This window comes from Aquarana catesbeiana, linkage group LG05, assembly GCF_042186555.1.
Source record: "Aquarana catesbeiana isolate 2022-GZ linkage group LG05, ASM4218655v1, whole genome shotgun sequence".
Classification (NCBI taxonomy): domain Eukaryota; kingdom Metazoa; phylum Chordata; class Amphibia; order Anura; family Ranidae; genus Aquarana; species Aquarana catesbeiana.
In genome coordinates, this window is record NC_133328.1 from 152,656,146 (window position 1) to 152,671,783 (window position 15,638).

Below are 15,638 nucleotides of genomic sequence, written 5' to 3' on the forward strand. Positions count from 1 at the left end.
AGCGCTGAAAGCTGGAAACTGGTCTGGTGAGGAAGGGGGCATAAGTGCGGCACAGTGGTGCAGTGGTAGCACTCTCGCCTAGCAGTAAGAAGGGTCACTGGTTCGCATCCCAACCACGACACTACCTGCGTGGAGTTTGCATGTTCTCCCTGTGCCTGCGTGGGTTTCCTCCGGGTACTCCAGTTTCCTCCCACACTCCAAAGACATGCTGGTAGGTTAATTAGATCCTGTCTAAATTGTCCCTAGTATGTATGAATGTGAGTTAGGGACCTTAGATTGTAAGCTCCTTGAGGGTAGGGACTGATGTGAATGTACAATGTATATGTAAAGCGCTGCGTAAATTGATGGCACTATATAAGTACCTGAAATAAATAAATAAATAAGTGTCAAGTAAGCAAGTGGTTAAAATTACAACCTGTAAAACTGAAATGCAATGTATAATTTGATCCAAACACACATTTTTTAAATGTTGTATTTAAATTGTTTATCATGGCTATTACACATTACACCTTGAGAAGTCATCTTCAACTTAAAAAAAAAAGATAAGATACACACTGCTAACTGAAAGCAGAGCTCCACCTTAAAAAAAAATTTAAAAAGCTGCAGCTGCTGACTTTTAATAAATGGACACTTACCAGTCCAGGGTTCCCGCAATGTCGACAGCAAAAGACGACCAATTGCTCGTCTCTCGGCTGCCCCACCACCATCCTCGGTGAGGGAAACAGGAAGTGAAGCGTTGCGGCTTCATTGCCCGGTTCCCTACTGCGCATGCACGAGTCACGCCGCGCATCTTCACTGGTCCTCATTGTGTTCTGGGAACTGTGTGTTTCCCTAGAACACAACGGGGGGGGGGGCGGGAAGTAACGTATCTGCGGATATTCTGTGGCTATCTGTGCCCGGAAGTGGGTGCAGATACCTGTATTATACAGGTATCTGCACCCCCTCCCCCCTGAAAGCTGCCAATTGTGGCACCTGGGGGGGGGGAAATCCAATGAGCAGAAGTTCGACTTTAGGGTGGAGCTCCGCTTGAAAATTGCAATGAATCAGAAGTTTCTAGTGCATGCTGGGACATTTCTAAAGGACCATCATTACACCAGAGGTACAAAGAGTGTGTGGCAATAAATCGGTTGTTCGGAATCTCATTAATAATGGGATTCTTAGAAAATGGTTAATTCATGCAAAGATGTAAAACTGTGAACATTGAAGAGACAGCACTGTTAAAACAAATATAAAATATACAAAAAAAATATTCAAAAATATAGATATACAAAATACATGTTCAGCTATATGTTGTGTCTATTCAACTACATGTTGTATTTTGCATGAAATACATAGAATGTTTAAAAGCATTTGTAAAATTCTGGTTAACAATAATTAATTTTTCTTTTCAGTTATGGGAAAATTGTATCAACTAAGGCAATCCTTGACAAAAACACAAATCAATGCAAAGGTATGTAAAATATTTCCTTTGAATATGCTTTCCTCATATAATTTGATAGAATATCAATCTGTTTTGGATTAAGTTTATGCTGATTATAGAAATGCTAAACAGCACAGCATGTTATATTTTCAGGCTTAGTATGGTACATGTATTTTTTGGCACACACCAATAAAGTTTACAAAAACACCATGGTTACAGACAAAGCTGCGATGTTTTGTTGGTACAAGTACTGAATCTTTGCTGTATATAAAACATTTGGATTATGTAACATCATGAATAGGGATGAGCTTCGAGTTTGAGTCGAACTCATGTTCAACTCGAACATTGGCTGTTCGCAAGTTCGCCGAACAGCGAACAATTTGGGGTGTTCGCGGCAAATTCGAATGCCGCAGAACACCCTTTAAAAGTCTATGGGAGAAATCAAAAGTGCTAATTTTAAAGGCTTATATGCAAGTTATTGTCATAAAAAGTGTTTGGGGACCCGGGTCCGGCCCGGAGAAGAAAATGAAGAAGAGAAGAAGAGAAGAAGGAAGAAGAGAAGAGGATGAAGAAGAAGATGAAGAGAAGAGCGGGAGCCTCCCCCCATGCCATGGGTGCGGAGCGGCCCGAGGAGAAGAAGATAGAAGATGCCGCGGAGGAGATGCTGGACGAGAACGCCGGAGGAAGAACCAGAAGAGCTAGAAGAACCAGAAGAAGATGAAGGAAGATAGAAGAAAGAAGAAGCATTTAAATAAAGGAATTGTCAAAAAATGTCTCTTGTCATTTTTAACATTTTTGACAGTTTTTTAATGAAATGGTAGGGGTAAGTACCCCCTTACCATTTCACACAGGGGGGGGCTGGGATCTGGGGGTTCCCTTGTTAAAGGGGGCTTCCAGATTCCGATAAGCCCCCCGCCCGCAGACCCCCACAACCACTGGCCAGGGTTACATAGTTACATAGTTAGTCAGGTTGGAAAAAGACACAAGTCCATCCAGTCCAACCATAAAAAAAAAAAAAAAAAAAAAAAAAAAAAAAAGTACAATCCAATATACCCAATACTATACCCACAGTTGATCCAGAGGAAGGCAAAAAACCCCAGCAGAGCATGCTCCAATTTGCTACAGCAGGGGAAAAAATTCCTTCCTGATCCCAGAGAGGCAATCGGATTTTCCCTGGATCAACTATACCTATAAATGTCAGTACCCAGTTATATTATGTATATTTAGGAAAGTATCCAGGCCTTTCTTAAAGCAATCTACTGAGCTGGCCAGAACCACCTCTGGAGGGAGTCTATTCCACATTTTCACAGCTCTTACTGTGAAGAAACCTTTCCGTATTTGGAGATGAAATCTCTTTTCCTCCAGTCGTAAAGAGTGCCCCCTTGTCCTCTGTGTTGACCGTAAAGTGAATAACTCAACACCAAGTTCACTATATGGACCCCTTATATATTTAAACATGTTGATCATATCCCCCCTTATTCTCCTCTTCTCAAGAGTGAACAAATTCAGTTCCTCTAATCTTTCCTCATAGCTGAGCTCCCCCATGCCTCTTATCAGTTTGGTTGCCCTTCTCTGCACTTTCTCCAGTTCCCCGATATCCTTTTTGAGAACTGGTGTCCAAAACTGAACTGCATATTCCAGATGAGGTCTTACTAATGATTTGAACAGGGGCAAAATGATATCTCTCTCTCTGGAGTCCATACCTCTCTTAATACAAGAAAGAACTTTGCTCGCTTTGGAAACCGCAGCTTGGCATTGCATGCTATTATTGAGCTTATGATCTACCAAAACCCCCAGATCCTTCTCCACTACAGATTCCCCCAGTTGTACTCCCCCTAGCATGTATGATGCATGCATATTCTTAGCCCCCAAGTGCATAACTTTACATTTCTCAACATTAAACCTCATCTGCCACATAGTCGCCCAATTAGACAGAGCATTGAGGTCAGCTTGTAAATTGGAGACATCCTGTAAGGACGTTATTCCACTGCATAGCTTGGTGTCATCTGCAAAGACAGAAATATTACTTTTGATCCCAGATCCAATATCATTTATAAAGATATTAAAGAGTAAGGGTCCCAGCACTGAACCTTGGGGTACACCACTGATAACCTTAGACCATTCAGAGTAAGAATCATTAACCACTACTCTCTGAATTCTGTCTTTTAGCCAGTTTTCTATCCATTTACAAACTGATATTTCCAAGCCTGTAGACTTTACCTTACACATGAGCCGTGTGTGCGGAACTGTATCAAACGCTTTTGCAAAATCCAAATAAACCACGTCCACAGCCACCCCTCTGTCCAAGGTTTTACTTACCTCTTCATAAAAAGAAATCAGGTTTGTCTGACAACTTCTGTCTTTCATGAACCCATGCTGTCTGTTGCTTAAAATGTTTTTTTCCAGCAAGAACTCGTCTATGTGGTCTTTTATTAAACGCTCCAGTATCTTCCCGACTATAGAAGTTAAACTAACAGGTCTATAGTTACTTGGTAAAGACTTTGATCCCTTTTTAAATATAGGCACCACGTTCGCCCTGCGCCAATCCAGCGGTACTATTCCCGTCATTAATGAGTCCCTAAAAATTAGATACAATGGCTTTGAAATTACAGAGCTCAATTCTTTTAGGATCCGTGGGTGGATGCCATCAGGTCCAGGTGCTTTATCCACCTTGTTGTTGTGGATGAGGCCCTTGTCCTCATCAACATGGGGACAAGGTGTTTTGGGGGCTACCCCAAAGCACCCTCCCAATGTTGAGGGCATGTGGCCTGGTACGGTTCAGGAGGGGGGGCCGCACTCTCGTCCCGCCTCTTTTCCTGCGGCCTGCCAGGTTGTGTGCTCGGATAAGGGTCTGGTATGGATTTTTGGGGGGACCCCACGCCGTTTTTTTTTTTTTTGGCGCGGGGTTACCCTTAAAATCCATACCAGACCTGAAGGGCCTGGTATGGAATTTAGGGGGACTCCCACGTCATTTTTTTTTTTTAATTTTGGTTCGGGGTTTCCCTGTGTTGAATTCCCATGCCGTTTTTATCAATGAACTTCTATGTGTATTGTCGGCAATGCAATAGCCACGGGTAGTTTTGAATAGAATTTTTCCTTCGAAATGTCATTTTGCTGTCAGACTGTTCTAAACACGGGAAACATGCGCCCCTTTACAGGCATACTATAGACACCCCCCAGGTACGAAATTTAAAGGGATATTACACTTTTATTGTTTGACTTTAAGCATTATTAAAATCACTGCTCCTGAAAAAACGGCCGTTTTTAAAACTTTTTTTGCATTGATCCATGTCCCCTGGGGCAGGACCCGGGTCCCCAAACACATTTTATGACAATAACTTGCATATAAGCCTTTAAAATTAGCACTTTTGATTATTCATGTTCGTGTCCCATAGACTTTAACGGTGTTCGCGTGTTCGAGCGAACTTTTTTCCTGTTCGCATGTTCTGGTGCGAACCGAACAGGGGGGTGTTCGGCTCATCCCTAATCATGAATTGCTATTAGCACAAAAGCTATACTATATAATAAAAACTGATTGCAGGCAAGTATGACTTTGTCTTCTATATAAGTAATCACAAACCTGGACAGTTGAAACTGGATGAATGAAAACAATAATGAAAAAAAAAAAATACATATAGATATGTACATCTCATGAGTGCCATCAGTTATTTAATGAAAACTGATAAAAAAAACTGTCTTCAGTATTTCAATTTTGTGTTTTTGCCACTGGATTGAATCATTCATGGTCACCCATATACCCTTAATGTACTGATAACAATCTCAGCAGTCTTGTTCCCTCTGTTGAACTTTTAATTTGACTTAAGAATCATGAAGCAAGAGCACTACATTAACAATATTTCTGAGTATTATACATATAAATATTTATTATAACAAGATGTGATTAAAAACATAAACACATATTCCGTCTCCTCAAAAGACTCTCATATAGTTGTGACTTGTCCCGAGCAATATGAACATACAGCTACTCAAATCAAGTTTGACTTTAAACAATGGGGGTCATTTACTTAGATGAATGCGCTGCGCCGGTTCATATCTTAATTGGTGTGCCGGATAAATCCTTAATTGAGCGTGTGAACTGGAGCACGCACAGCAGTACCTGCCCGAGAGAATGTTTCCAGCGTAATCCCATCGTGCTGGTTCTCGGCGAGGTACATCTCATGCTCGCTGCAATAAGAAAAAACACATCTTCCTATTAAAGCAGCGAGAGAAAAACCGGCATGGGTTCCCCCTCCAAGGGCATACCAGGCCCTTAGGTCTGGTATGGATTTTAAAGGGAACCCCCTATGCCGAAAAAACATCGTGGGGGTCCCCCCAAAATCCATACCAGACCCTTATCCGAGCATGCAGGCCGGCTGGTCAGGAAAGGGGGTGGGGACGAGCGAGCGGCCCCCTTCTGAACCGTACCAGGCCGCATGCCATCAACATGGTTGGGTGGGTGCTTTGGGGTGGGGGGTGCCCTTGCGCCCCCCACCCCAAAGCACCTTGTCCCCATGTTGATGAGGACAAGGGCCTCTTCCCGACAGCCCTGGCCATTGGTTGTCGGGGTCTGCGGGTGGGGGGCTTATCGGAATCCGGGAGCCCCCTTTAATAAGGGGGCCCCCAGATCCTGGCCCCCACCCTATGTGCATGAGTATTGGGTACATTGTACCCCTACCCATTCACCTAGGAAAAAAGTGTCAATAAAAAAACACTAGACATGTTTTTAAAAGTAATTTATTAGGCAGCTCCGGGGTCTTCTTCCGACTTCAGGGGTCTCTCCAGCCTCTTCTCCCAGTGTCTGGTTCTTCTCCGCTCTCTCCGGCATCTTCTCCCTGTTCTTCTGCCGGGCTCCTCCGCTATCTTCTGCTCTTTTGCCGCTCTTTTGTTAGCGGTGGCCCGGTCTTCTACGTTGTCTTGTTCCCTCTTCTCTTCTTCTGATGTTGACACGATGCTCTCTCCCGCTGTAATGCTGTGTGAGCGGTGCACAATGACTTATATAGGCATGGGGTGTGGCCGGTGACCCTGCCCCTTATGACGGCACAGTCCCAGCATGCCCCGGGACTGTGACGTCATATGGGGTGGGGTCACCGGGTGACATCACCCGGTGACCCCACCCCATGCTGCGCACACGGCATTACAGTGGGAGAGAGCGTTGTGTCAACATCGGAAGAAAAGAAGAGGGAAGAAGATGGCAGAGAAGACCAGGCCACTGCTAGCAAAAGAGCCGGCAAAAGAGCAGAAGATAGCGGAGGAGCCCAGCAGAAGATACGGGAGAGAGCGGGAGAATAACCAGAGAGTGCGGAGAAGAGGCCGGAGAGCGCAGAGAAGAAGGAAAAGACCCCTGAAGTCAGAAGAAGACCCCCAGAGCTGCCTAATAAATTACTTTTAAAAACCTGTCTAGTGTTTTTTTATTGACACGATGTACCCCATACTCATTCACATATGGTAGGGAGCAGGGATCTGGGGGCCCCCTTATCAAAGGGGGCTCCCAGATTCCGATAAGCCCCCACCCGCAGACCCCGACAACCAAGGGCCTGGGTTGTCGGGAAGAGGCCCTTGTCCTCATCAACATGGGGACAAAGTGCTTTGGGGTGGGGGGGCCGCAAGGCGCCCCCCGCCCCAAAGCACCCCCCCATGTTGAGGGCATGTGGCCTGGTAAAGTTCAGGAGGGGGGCACTCACTCGTCCCCACCCCCTTTCCTGACCAGCCGGGCTGCGTGCTCGAATAAGGGTCTGGTATGGATTTTGGCGGGACCCCCACGCCATTTTTTGGCGTAGGGGGTTCCCCTAGAAATCCATACCAGACCGAAGGGCCTGGTATGCTCTTGGAGGGGGAACCCATGCCGTTTTTTTATTTAAAATTTGGCATGGAATTCCCCCTCAAGATTCATACAAAACACAGTGCCTGGTATTGGCGGGGATCCAAGTCGGATCCCCGTTCATTGAAAGTCGGACATATGTTGGCTTCTAGTCGCAGGGCAAAGTCGGATCCGAAGTAGGACGGCTGTCATGTCGCAGCAGTGTGAACCCAGCCTAAAGCCCCTTTCACAATGGGGTGTTTTGTAGGGACTATAGCGCTAAAAAACGCCCTAAAGAAGTGGCTCCATCCACTCCAGTCTGAAAGCCCGAGGGCTTTCACACTGGAGCGGTGCGCTAGCAGGACAGTAAGGCCCCTTTCACACTGGGGCGGTGGGGGGTGTCTGCGGTAATGCGGCACTATTTTTAGCACCGCTTTACCGTCGTTTTAGCGGCATTATTCGGCCACTTTTTTACATTTTCCCATTTGATCACCTCTGTGGTTTTTTTCTTTTGTTCAAAAAAAAGAAAAGACAGATTTTTATAAATAATTTTGTATATTTTTTGGATATTTTGATTTTAAACTTTGCAGGTAATTTTTCTCCTTCATTGATGTACGCTGATGAGGCGTCACTGATGGGCACTGATTGGTTACAATGATAGGCAGCACTGCTTGGGACCACTGGTGGGCATTGATAGGTGGCACTGGCAGGTGGTACTGGTGGGCACAGATGAGGCAGAATTGTCTCTTCGGGATCAATGTCCCTTGCACCTAAGCCGGTGATCAGCTTTTAGAGCTTTAGTTTACATCATGTAATCAGATATCATTGGCTGACAGCTAATCGCGTGGTAAGGGTCCGGGATCGGCCCTTATTTTGATCTGTGATCACCTGGGTCTCAGTGCATGCTGCGCACCCTGCAGGGAGCACACGGGGAGCCCGTCCTATGACTGCCTCACAGAAATTCAGGTCCACGTTGTGGCTGTCATTTGGCTATAGCACAGACACCAAGTGGTTAATAGAAAAACAGATGCAGATTTCTAGGACTGGCCAAAAATAAAGTTTAGAGTTAAAGGCAACTGATGACTTTCTATTAAAGGTCTAAATGGGCCATTAACATGTATCACAATTAGGAATGTGTCTTTGCAAAGTTAAACTAATTAAAATCCTCTCTTACTTTTACTTGGGGATAGACTGCAGAGGGATTAGGAGTTTTTTCAGATGTCTACACCCCTGATAGGGTGAAGACAACTCCCAAATTTTGCCAATTTCTCATTCAAAATTATTCACTTCCTGTCACATAGCCAAATATGAAGTGAGGGTTAAAACCTACCAATGTATGTCCTTGGGGACACACAGGTCAGTCTAAATAGTTTCCCCATTCAGGAAATTGCACTCTAGCATTTTGCCATGGACATCCCAAATTATTATGTATCTTGGGGTTTATTTACTAAAAGGTAAATCCACTTTGCACTACAAGTGCAGTTGCTGGAGATCCAAGGGGGGCATGCAAGGAAAAAAAAAACAGCATCTTTGCTTCTACATGATTGGATGATAAAATCACCAGTGCTTCCCCTCTGATTTTCATCAACTACACTTGTATTGCAGAAAGGATTTGCCTTTAATAAACCCCAAAATACCTAATAATTTGGGGTGTACACAACAAAGTGTTAGAGTGCAATTTGCACAATGGGGACACTAGTTAGATTGACCTGTTTGTCCCCAAGGAAAAATATTGTTAGGGTTTTACTCTCACTTCCTGTTTGGCTATGTGACAGGAAGCGAAGCCAATTTTAAGAAAAGGAACACAAAGCCCAACCAACCAAAAAAAAATAAAATAAATTTCTTGATTTCCCTCAAATATCCACAATCAGAATAGGTTTGTCTTGAGCTTGATTTAAGTTCAGTGCCCTAAATCAGTGCTTCTCAACCCTGTCCTCAAGTACCCCCCCAACAGGCCATGTTTGCAGGTTTTCCTTCATCTCGCACAGGTGCTTTAAATCAAAGTCAATGGCTTTGTATTTTGGACAGCTATTTTAGATAAGATAAATTTCCTAAACATGTCCTGTTGGGGGGGGGGGGGGGGGGTACTTGAGGACTGAGGCTGAAAACCACTGCTCAGAAAGAAAATTGAATACTACTGAAATGTTTCTTTCCTGGTCAATATCCATGGCAGCATACGCACAATCTTTGCGTGTGTTACCATGAAGGCACCAGGAAAGTAACTTAAAACTAAAAAAAAAAAAAAAAAAAAAAATTAAAAAAAAGGGATTTGTCTAAGACATGCCAATCAGCCTAGTTAAGTTGCAGCTGGGAAATCCATTTCATGAAAAGAACACACATAAAGCATAAAAAATTTGAAACAATTTTATTTGTCCAAAAAAACAGGACTTGGAAAAGAAGCAAGGAAAACAAAATACACACATGTCACATGTATGTTAATTTGAGACACTAACAGAATATGTTTGAGGTTTGACCCTTTTGCAGTGTAAATTAACAGTAGTTAAAGGGAGTGCACCCACAAATGGACATCTATTAAGGATTAAAACAATATTAGGCACATCTTGAGAAAGAATTTTAAAAATAATGCAACACAGACAGTTAAATCAAAGTGAACAACATAAAAACAACAAACATTGCCAGCATAAAAGATTTCATGGTAAAATAACCACCACCCAAAAAAATACAACAAACCAAAGTAACAAATAAATTGCATAAAAACACAAAAAAATCTTTTTTTCAACAACATAACAAACAAAATACAAAGAGAAAATACATGTTAGAAACTCAATAAGGACACCCAAACGTACTCTCTTGCTGCCTCCCACACACACAATCTTGGCTCTTTTCAGGGCAATGTAACGAATGCTATCTGCAAGCTTTATATAACATAGGTTTGTGTGCTAATGAGGCAATTGCAAACACATGCACAGTCCATGAAACACACAAAATGCAAGTTCACCCAATGTAGAGAGAACTTCAAAGTGGGTACACCTGTTAAGGATGTCCTTAAATTATTAACCCAAAAACACACTCTGAGCATGCTCAGAAACATCCAAGTGCTGTTCACACACAAAAAGCACCAAAAAACAAAACAAAAAACAAAGCCCCTGAGCATGCCCAGACCAACCCAAATGCATTTCACACAGCAAAAGGCACAGGAAAAAAACAAAGTCCCTGAGCATGCCCAGAACAACCCAAATGCAGCTAGCACAAAATAAGCCACCCCCCTGTCCAAGATTAAGCACATCATCCAGCATGCACCAAAATTACAAATGGGACAAAACACCCCCCAGTCCAGGGGGGCAACTAAAGAGCCTAACATGTGCAAAAGTTATACAACAAATACCATTGCAGTCTAAGGGAACTGACTTGGTAATTTTACTAGTCCCCACTTGGCTGGCTAATCTTCTAGTTATTGACCTTAAAATGGGTATGGGGGCCCAGGTCCCACCCTAAGGGACATATATCAATGTCACCAATTGGACAACCCCAAAAATGAAACAAGGATAAATGCCTTTAAATATGCCAAATTGCTTAAGGGCCAGTTCACACTAATGCAGTACAGTACATATTTTATGCATCAAAAATGCATGGAAAGTCAGTTATATAGTTTTCAATGGCATAGTTCACACCAGTGCCTGCAGTTCCAGTGCGTTCCAGAAAAAAAAAGTAGAACATGCTGCATTTTTTCTGCACTGGACTGTACTGGAAAGCTGTAAAACACATCAAAAATGCACTGGAACGCACTGGAACACACCTAAATGCACCAAAAAGCACTGCAACACACTTGTCCTTATTTAAGGTTAAGAAAAAAGAGGGGGGAAAAAAAGCACTGGACTGTATCAAAAACGCACCAAAAATGCATTAAAAATGCACTGGAAAGCATCAAAAACGCACCTACATGCACCAAAAAATGCACTGCAGCACACTTGTCCTTATTTAAGGTTAAGAAAAAAGTGAGGGGAAAAAGCACTGGACTACATCAAAAATGCACCAAAACGCATCAAAAATGCACCAACATGCACCAAAAAACACACTGCAACACACTTGTCCTTATCTAAGGTTAAGAAAAAAGAAGGGGCATCTCAGCGGGAGAATGTGATGTGACGTGCTTTGAGAGGGGGAGGGGCCTGGTAGTGGGGCGGTGGAAGGTGGAGGTCGGAGTTTGGAATGATGGTGGCTTTTCCGAAGGCACGAGGTGAGAGCCCGGGGCCAGCCGCTTAAATCTCCTACCCGAGGCGACGAGGGAGGGCGCCAGGCAGCGGCCAGCACAAAAAGAGCAAGTGCACAAGGGTTAGCATACAGGACGGGATGGCCAGCTGTTGGGGTGATCGCCGTCACGGCGTTTCATGTACCCCACATCCATACCCGGCTGAGGCGCAGCTCTGGCTCGGTCCCTGGGGCCCTCTGCACACCCACTAGTTCACCCCCCCAGCTAAAGCGGATGACCAACTGTGAAGGGAGCATTCATCCTGTATACTGCAGCGGTCTCGGTGTATGGAAGCCGGCACAGGGAAGATCAGCTGATGAATGACTCCCCTGGGAACGGATGATGTGTGACACAGCAGAGCGCTTCACCCCTCTTTAACTGATACTGGTAAACTCAGCCTTGGTCTGAAGAGCCGACAGGAGTCAGGTATGATTCTTTCTCTTATGGGAAAAATGTGTTATGAATACAGCCTCCTCCTGGACTAACGGGACTGTGAATGAGATTAATGGGGATATTCAGTGGAACCGTATGTTTTCTTCTCTCTTTTTTTTTTCTCTCCTTGCTTATACATTATTCAAATAAGAGATAAAACGAATATCATACATATTGTGCAGTTACCCAGTTGTACAGGGATTGGAAGACTGAAGGGGCGAATAAGGTGAATTTTGTGGACTGACTTTACATGCTAAAACTCGCGCCAAAGCAGAGGGGAGTGGAAGGAGGGTGTTCCCTACAGAAGTAATAGCTGGTAGAGCCGGGAAGAAGGGAACATGAGAGGACGAGCACAAAAACAAGCAGAGCCCAATAAGTCCAGGGATAGTTTGAACTCCAGTACTATCCAAAAATTTCTAAAAAGCCCAGGACCAGATAACAAACAAACAGAAGTTAAAGACAAAAAAAAAGACCACAACTAAGAACAAAGGTGTGCAAGGAGGGACCCCCAATACAGAGGCCCAAGCTGAGGGAGAACCAGGCCCAAGAATGGAAGCTGATCCTGTAGCAGAAGCCCTCCCAACCAAATATGAGATCCAGGATATGTTTATCAGGCTGGAAAACTCAATCAAAGCAGAAATACTGAACGTTAGGACAGACCTGGGACATCTCCTGAAGCGAGTAGAAGAGGTGGAGAGGGTGGTGGAACAACAGGCCCAGGACATAGTGATTCTTAAAAAACAAGTAAAAACCCTCCAGGGGGACCAGTATGAGCTGAAATTCAGATTGGAGGAGCAGGAAAACCAAAACAGGCGGCAAAATCTAAGAATTAGATCCATACCAGAGCAGAGAGGGGAAGATTTGTTTACAGTAATGAAGGAACTCTTCAACCCACTGCTGGGAAAGAGCCCAGAGGGCGAACTTAAAATTGACAGAGTCCACAGGATTAGAAAACCCCCCAGAGCCAGAGAAGATGTGCCCAGGGACATTATAGTAAAGTTTCATCAATTTGAGGACAAAGCTAAGATTTGGAATAACCTAAGAGGGGTACAACCAGTGAAATTTCGCAATCAAGAGGTCCAAATATTCTCGGATTTGTCGGCAGGAACTCTGGCGAGAAGACGCCAATTAAGACAGTTATTGGACTTATTGAAGGGAGCCAACCTAAAATATAGTTGGGGTTTCCCACTGTCGCTGAGTGTGACAAAGGATGGCAGGACGTTTAAAATGAAACATATGGGGGACCTGCAGGACTTTTATAGGAACTTAGAGATCCTAGTTCCAGTGATACCAGATGGGGTTTTGCCTTGGTAAAAGGGTTGTAGATCATAGTTAATTTAATTATAGGGGGGGTGGACCGGGGGGGTTGGGTTGTCGGGGGGGTGGGGGGGCCGGGGAAGCGGAGTGAACAGGTGGTTAGAAAGCGGTCTCCTATGGACCCGCCCCCACTTAAGGGAGCAGGGCCACCACGGCTGTCCATGACCAGTGTCCCATCCTAGAGCATGAGGGGAAACAGGTCGGGAGTATGCTACTCTCGATACTGCATCCCAGTGGCCAAGTAGTGGCCGAGGGAGGGTGGGAAGGGGGTGGGGGGGAAGGAGTGGCGGAGAGGGAGTTGGGCGGGGGGTTGGGTGGGGGGGTGGGGGGGGCGATGGGGGGTGGCCTCTGCAGATGCGCAACAACTAGCAAGGCGGAGGAAGGCCGGGATAGAGGTTAGGTGCGTGTCCTACAACGTGAAGGGGTTAAATATACCAGGGAAGAGGCGGAAAATCCTGAACGAATTACAGAGTTATGATACAGATGTGGTCTTTTTGCAAGAGACCCATCTGGTACAGGAGGAAAATATCAAGCTGAATTCAAAGAATTTTCCAGTTTGGGTATATTGTGACTCACCAATTAAAAGGGCAAAGGGAGTGGCGATCGGGTTCTTGAAAAGGATTAAATTCACTTTGATTGAGAAGCGGGTGGATGAAGCGGGGCGATTTTTGTTTATAAAAGTTAATCTTGGGGACAGAAAATACACATTGGCTAATGTTTATTGCCCGAACAGAGACCCGATAAAATACCTCTCCCGGACCCTCTTGAGTCTAAATGCATTTAAGGAGGGGGAAACAATTTTGTCAGGAGATTTTAATTTTTGTTTGGACCCAGCCTTGGATAGGTCCTCTGGGACCTGGGACAGGGGGAAGGGGTCACTATTGAGATTGGGGAGAAAGCTGCACGATAGTCAGCTTATTGATGTCTGGCGGGTACAGCACCCCAAGGCAAGGGACTATTCTTTTTTTTCCCCGGTCCACAGGACCTATTCAAGGCTGGACTACCTGATGGTTGATCATAGCCTGCTGGAGTGTATAGTAGAGTCAAAGATAGAGGCTATGACTCTATCAGATCATGCCCCAATTCTGATGTCGGTAAAGCTCAGGGGCCTACTTAGGGTCCCGTTCTCTTGGAGGTTAAACGAGGCCCTTCTCATGAAAGATACAGTTGTCGAGAAAATCCAGAGGGCAATAGATGAGTTTTTTATTATGAATGAGTCGAGTGAGACAAAGGGGGTGGTTCTTTGGGAGGCCTTTAAGGCATACATAAGGGGGATTCTAATTTCTATAAGCTCAGGCGAGAAGAGAGAAAGGGGAAAAAAGAAAGAAAGTCTTGTCGCTAAGATCTACCAGTTAGAACAACTGCATAAATCTTCGCGGGGAAGTGAAGATCTCACACTCAAAGAATTGACTTTAAAAAGAGAGGAGCTCAGGGAGCTATTAGAAGTAGAGATGGCGAAAACTAAGAATATACAGCTAAAAAGGTTCCATTTGAAAGGTAATAAGGTGGGGAAACATCTGGCGTCAGTTATTAGGAAAAAAAAAGATGAGAATTACATAGAGAAGATCAAAAATAGTAAAGGTGAAATGAGGTAGGCCACCACAGAGATAGGAGAGGAATTTAGACAGTTTTACGCTTCGCTTTACTCGGTTGGCCAGGATGGAAAGAATAGGGGAAACGGGGAAGAGAAGGTGAAGGAGTTTCTAAAAGGGGCAGGACTTCCTACGCTGTCGGAAGTCGACGCATTAGAGCTAGAGCGCCAGATAACGGAAGAGGAGATTCACATGGCACTAAGGGCCTCCCCCCGGGTAAAAGCCTGGGGCCAGACGGCTTCACAAGCAATTTCTATAAGAAATTTAGCAGCACCCTGGTCCCTCGGCTATGCCAAATTTGGAATGGTCTAGGGAAGCAGGGAGAATTGTGTGGGGACGCCCTGTTGGCTGCAGTAACACTTATTCCAAAGGAGGGGAGAGACCGGACTTTGTGCTCGAGCTACTGATCGATAGCGCTTTTAAACGCGGACACCAAGTTATATGCGAAGGTGTTGGCGACTCGGCTCAAAGAGAAAATGTCCTTCTTGGTTCACCCAGACCAGGTGGGATTTGTCCCTGGGAGGAAGGGTAGGGACAATGGGGTGAGGTCCCTCCTGACAATGGAGGCATTCAGAACGAGCGGGGTCCCCAGTCTACTCCTGTCAATAGACGCCGAAAAAACGTTCGACAGGGTAGACTGGGGATTTATATTTCATACACTTGAAGTAATGGGAATAGGGCCCACAATGCTAAAATGGATAAAAAACTTATACAATCAGCCCGCAGCATTTGTAAAGGTTAATAATATCCCCTCAGCACAATTTGTTATGAAAAACGGTACGAGGCAGGGTTGTCCTCTGTCTCCCTTACTGTTTGTCCTGGCCTTGGAACCCCTCCTAGCCATTATTAGGAAAAATCCAGATATAAGCT

At 44.7% G+C, this 15,638-nt stretch overlaps 1 protein-coding gene across 1 annotated transcript in view; it reads left to right on the forward strand.

Moving 5' to 3' along the window:
- Positions 1–15,638, forward strand: part of RBMS3 (RNA binding motif single stranded interacting protein 3) — a 1,276,696-nt gene that overhangs the window by 379,106 nt on the left and 881,952 nt on the right. The window contains exon 3 of the mRNA XM_073630281.1: positions 1,392–1,450. Coding sequence (XP_073486382.1) covers positions 1,392–1,450 — 59 coding nt within the window. The remainder of the gene's footprint in view (positions 1–1,391; positions 1,451–15,638) is intronic.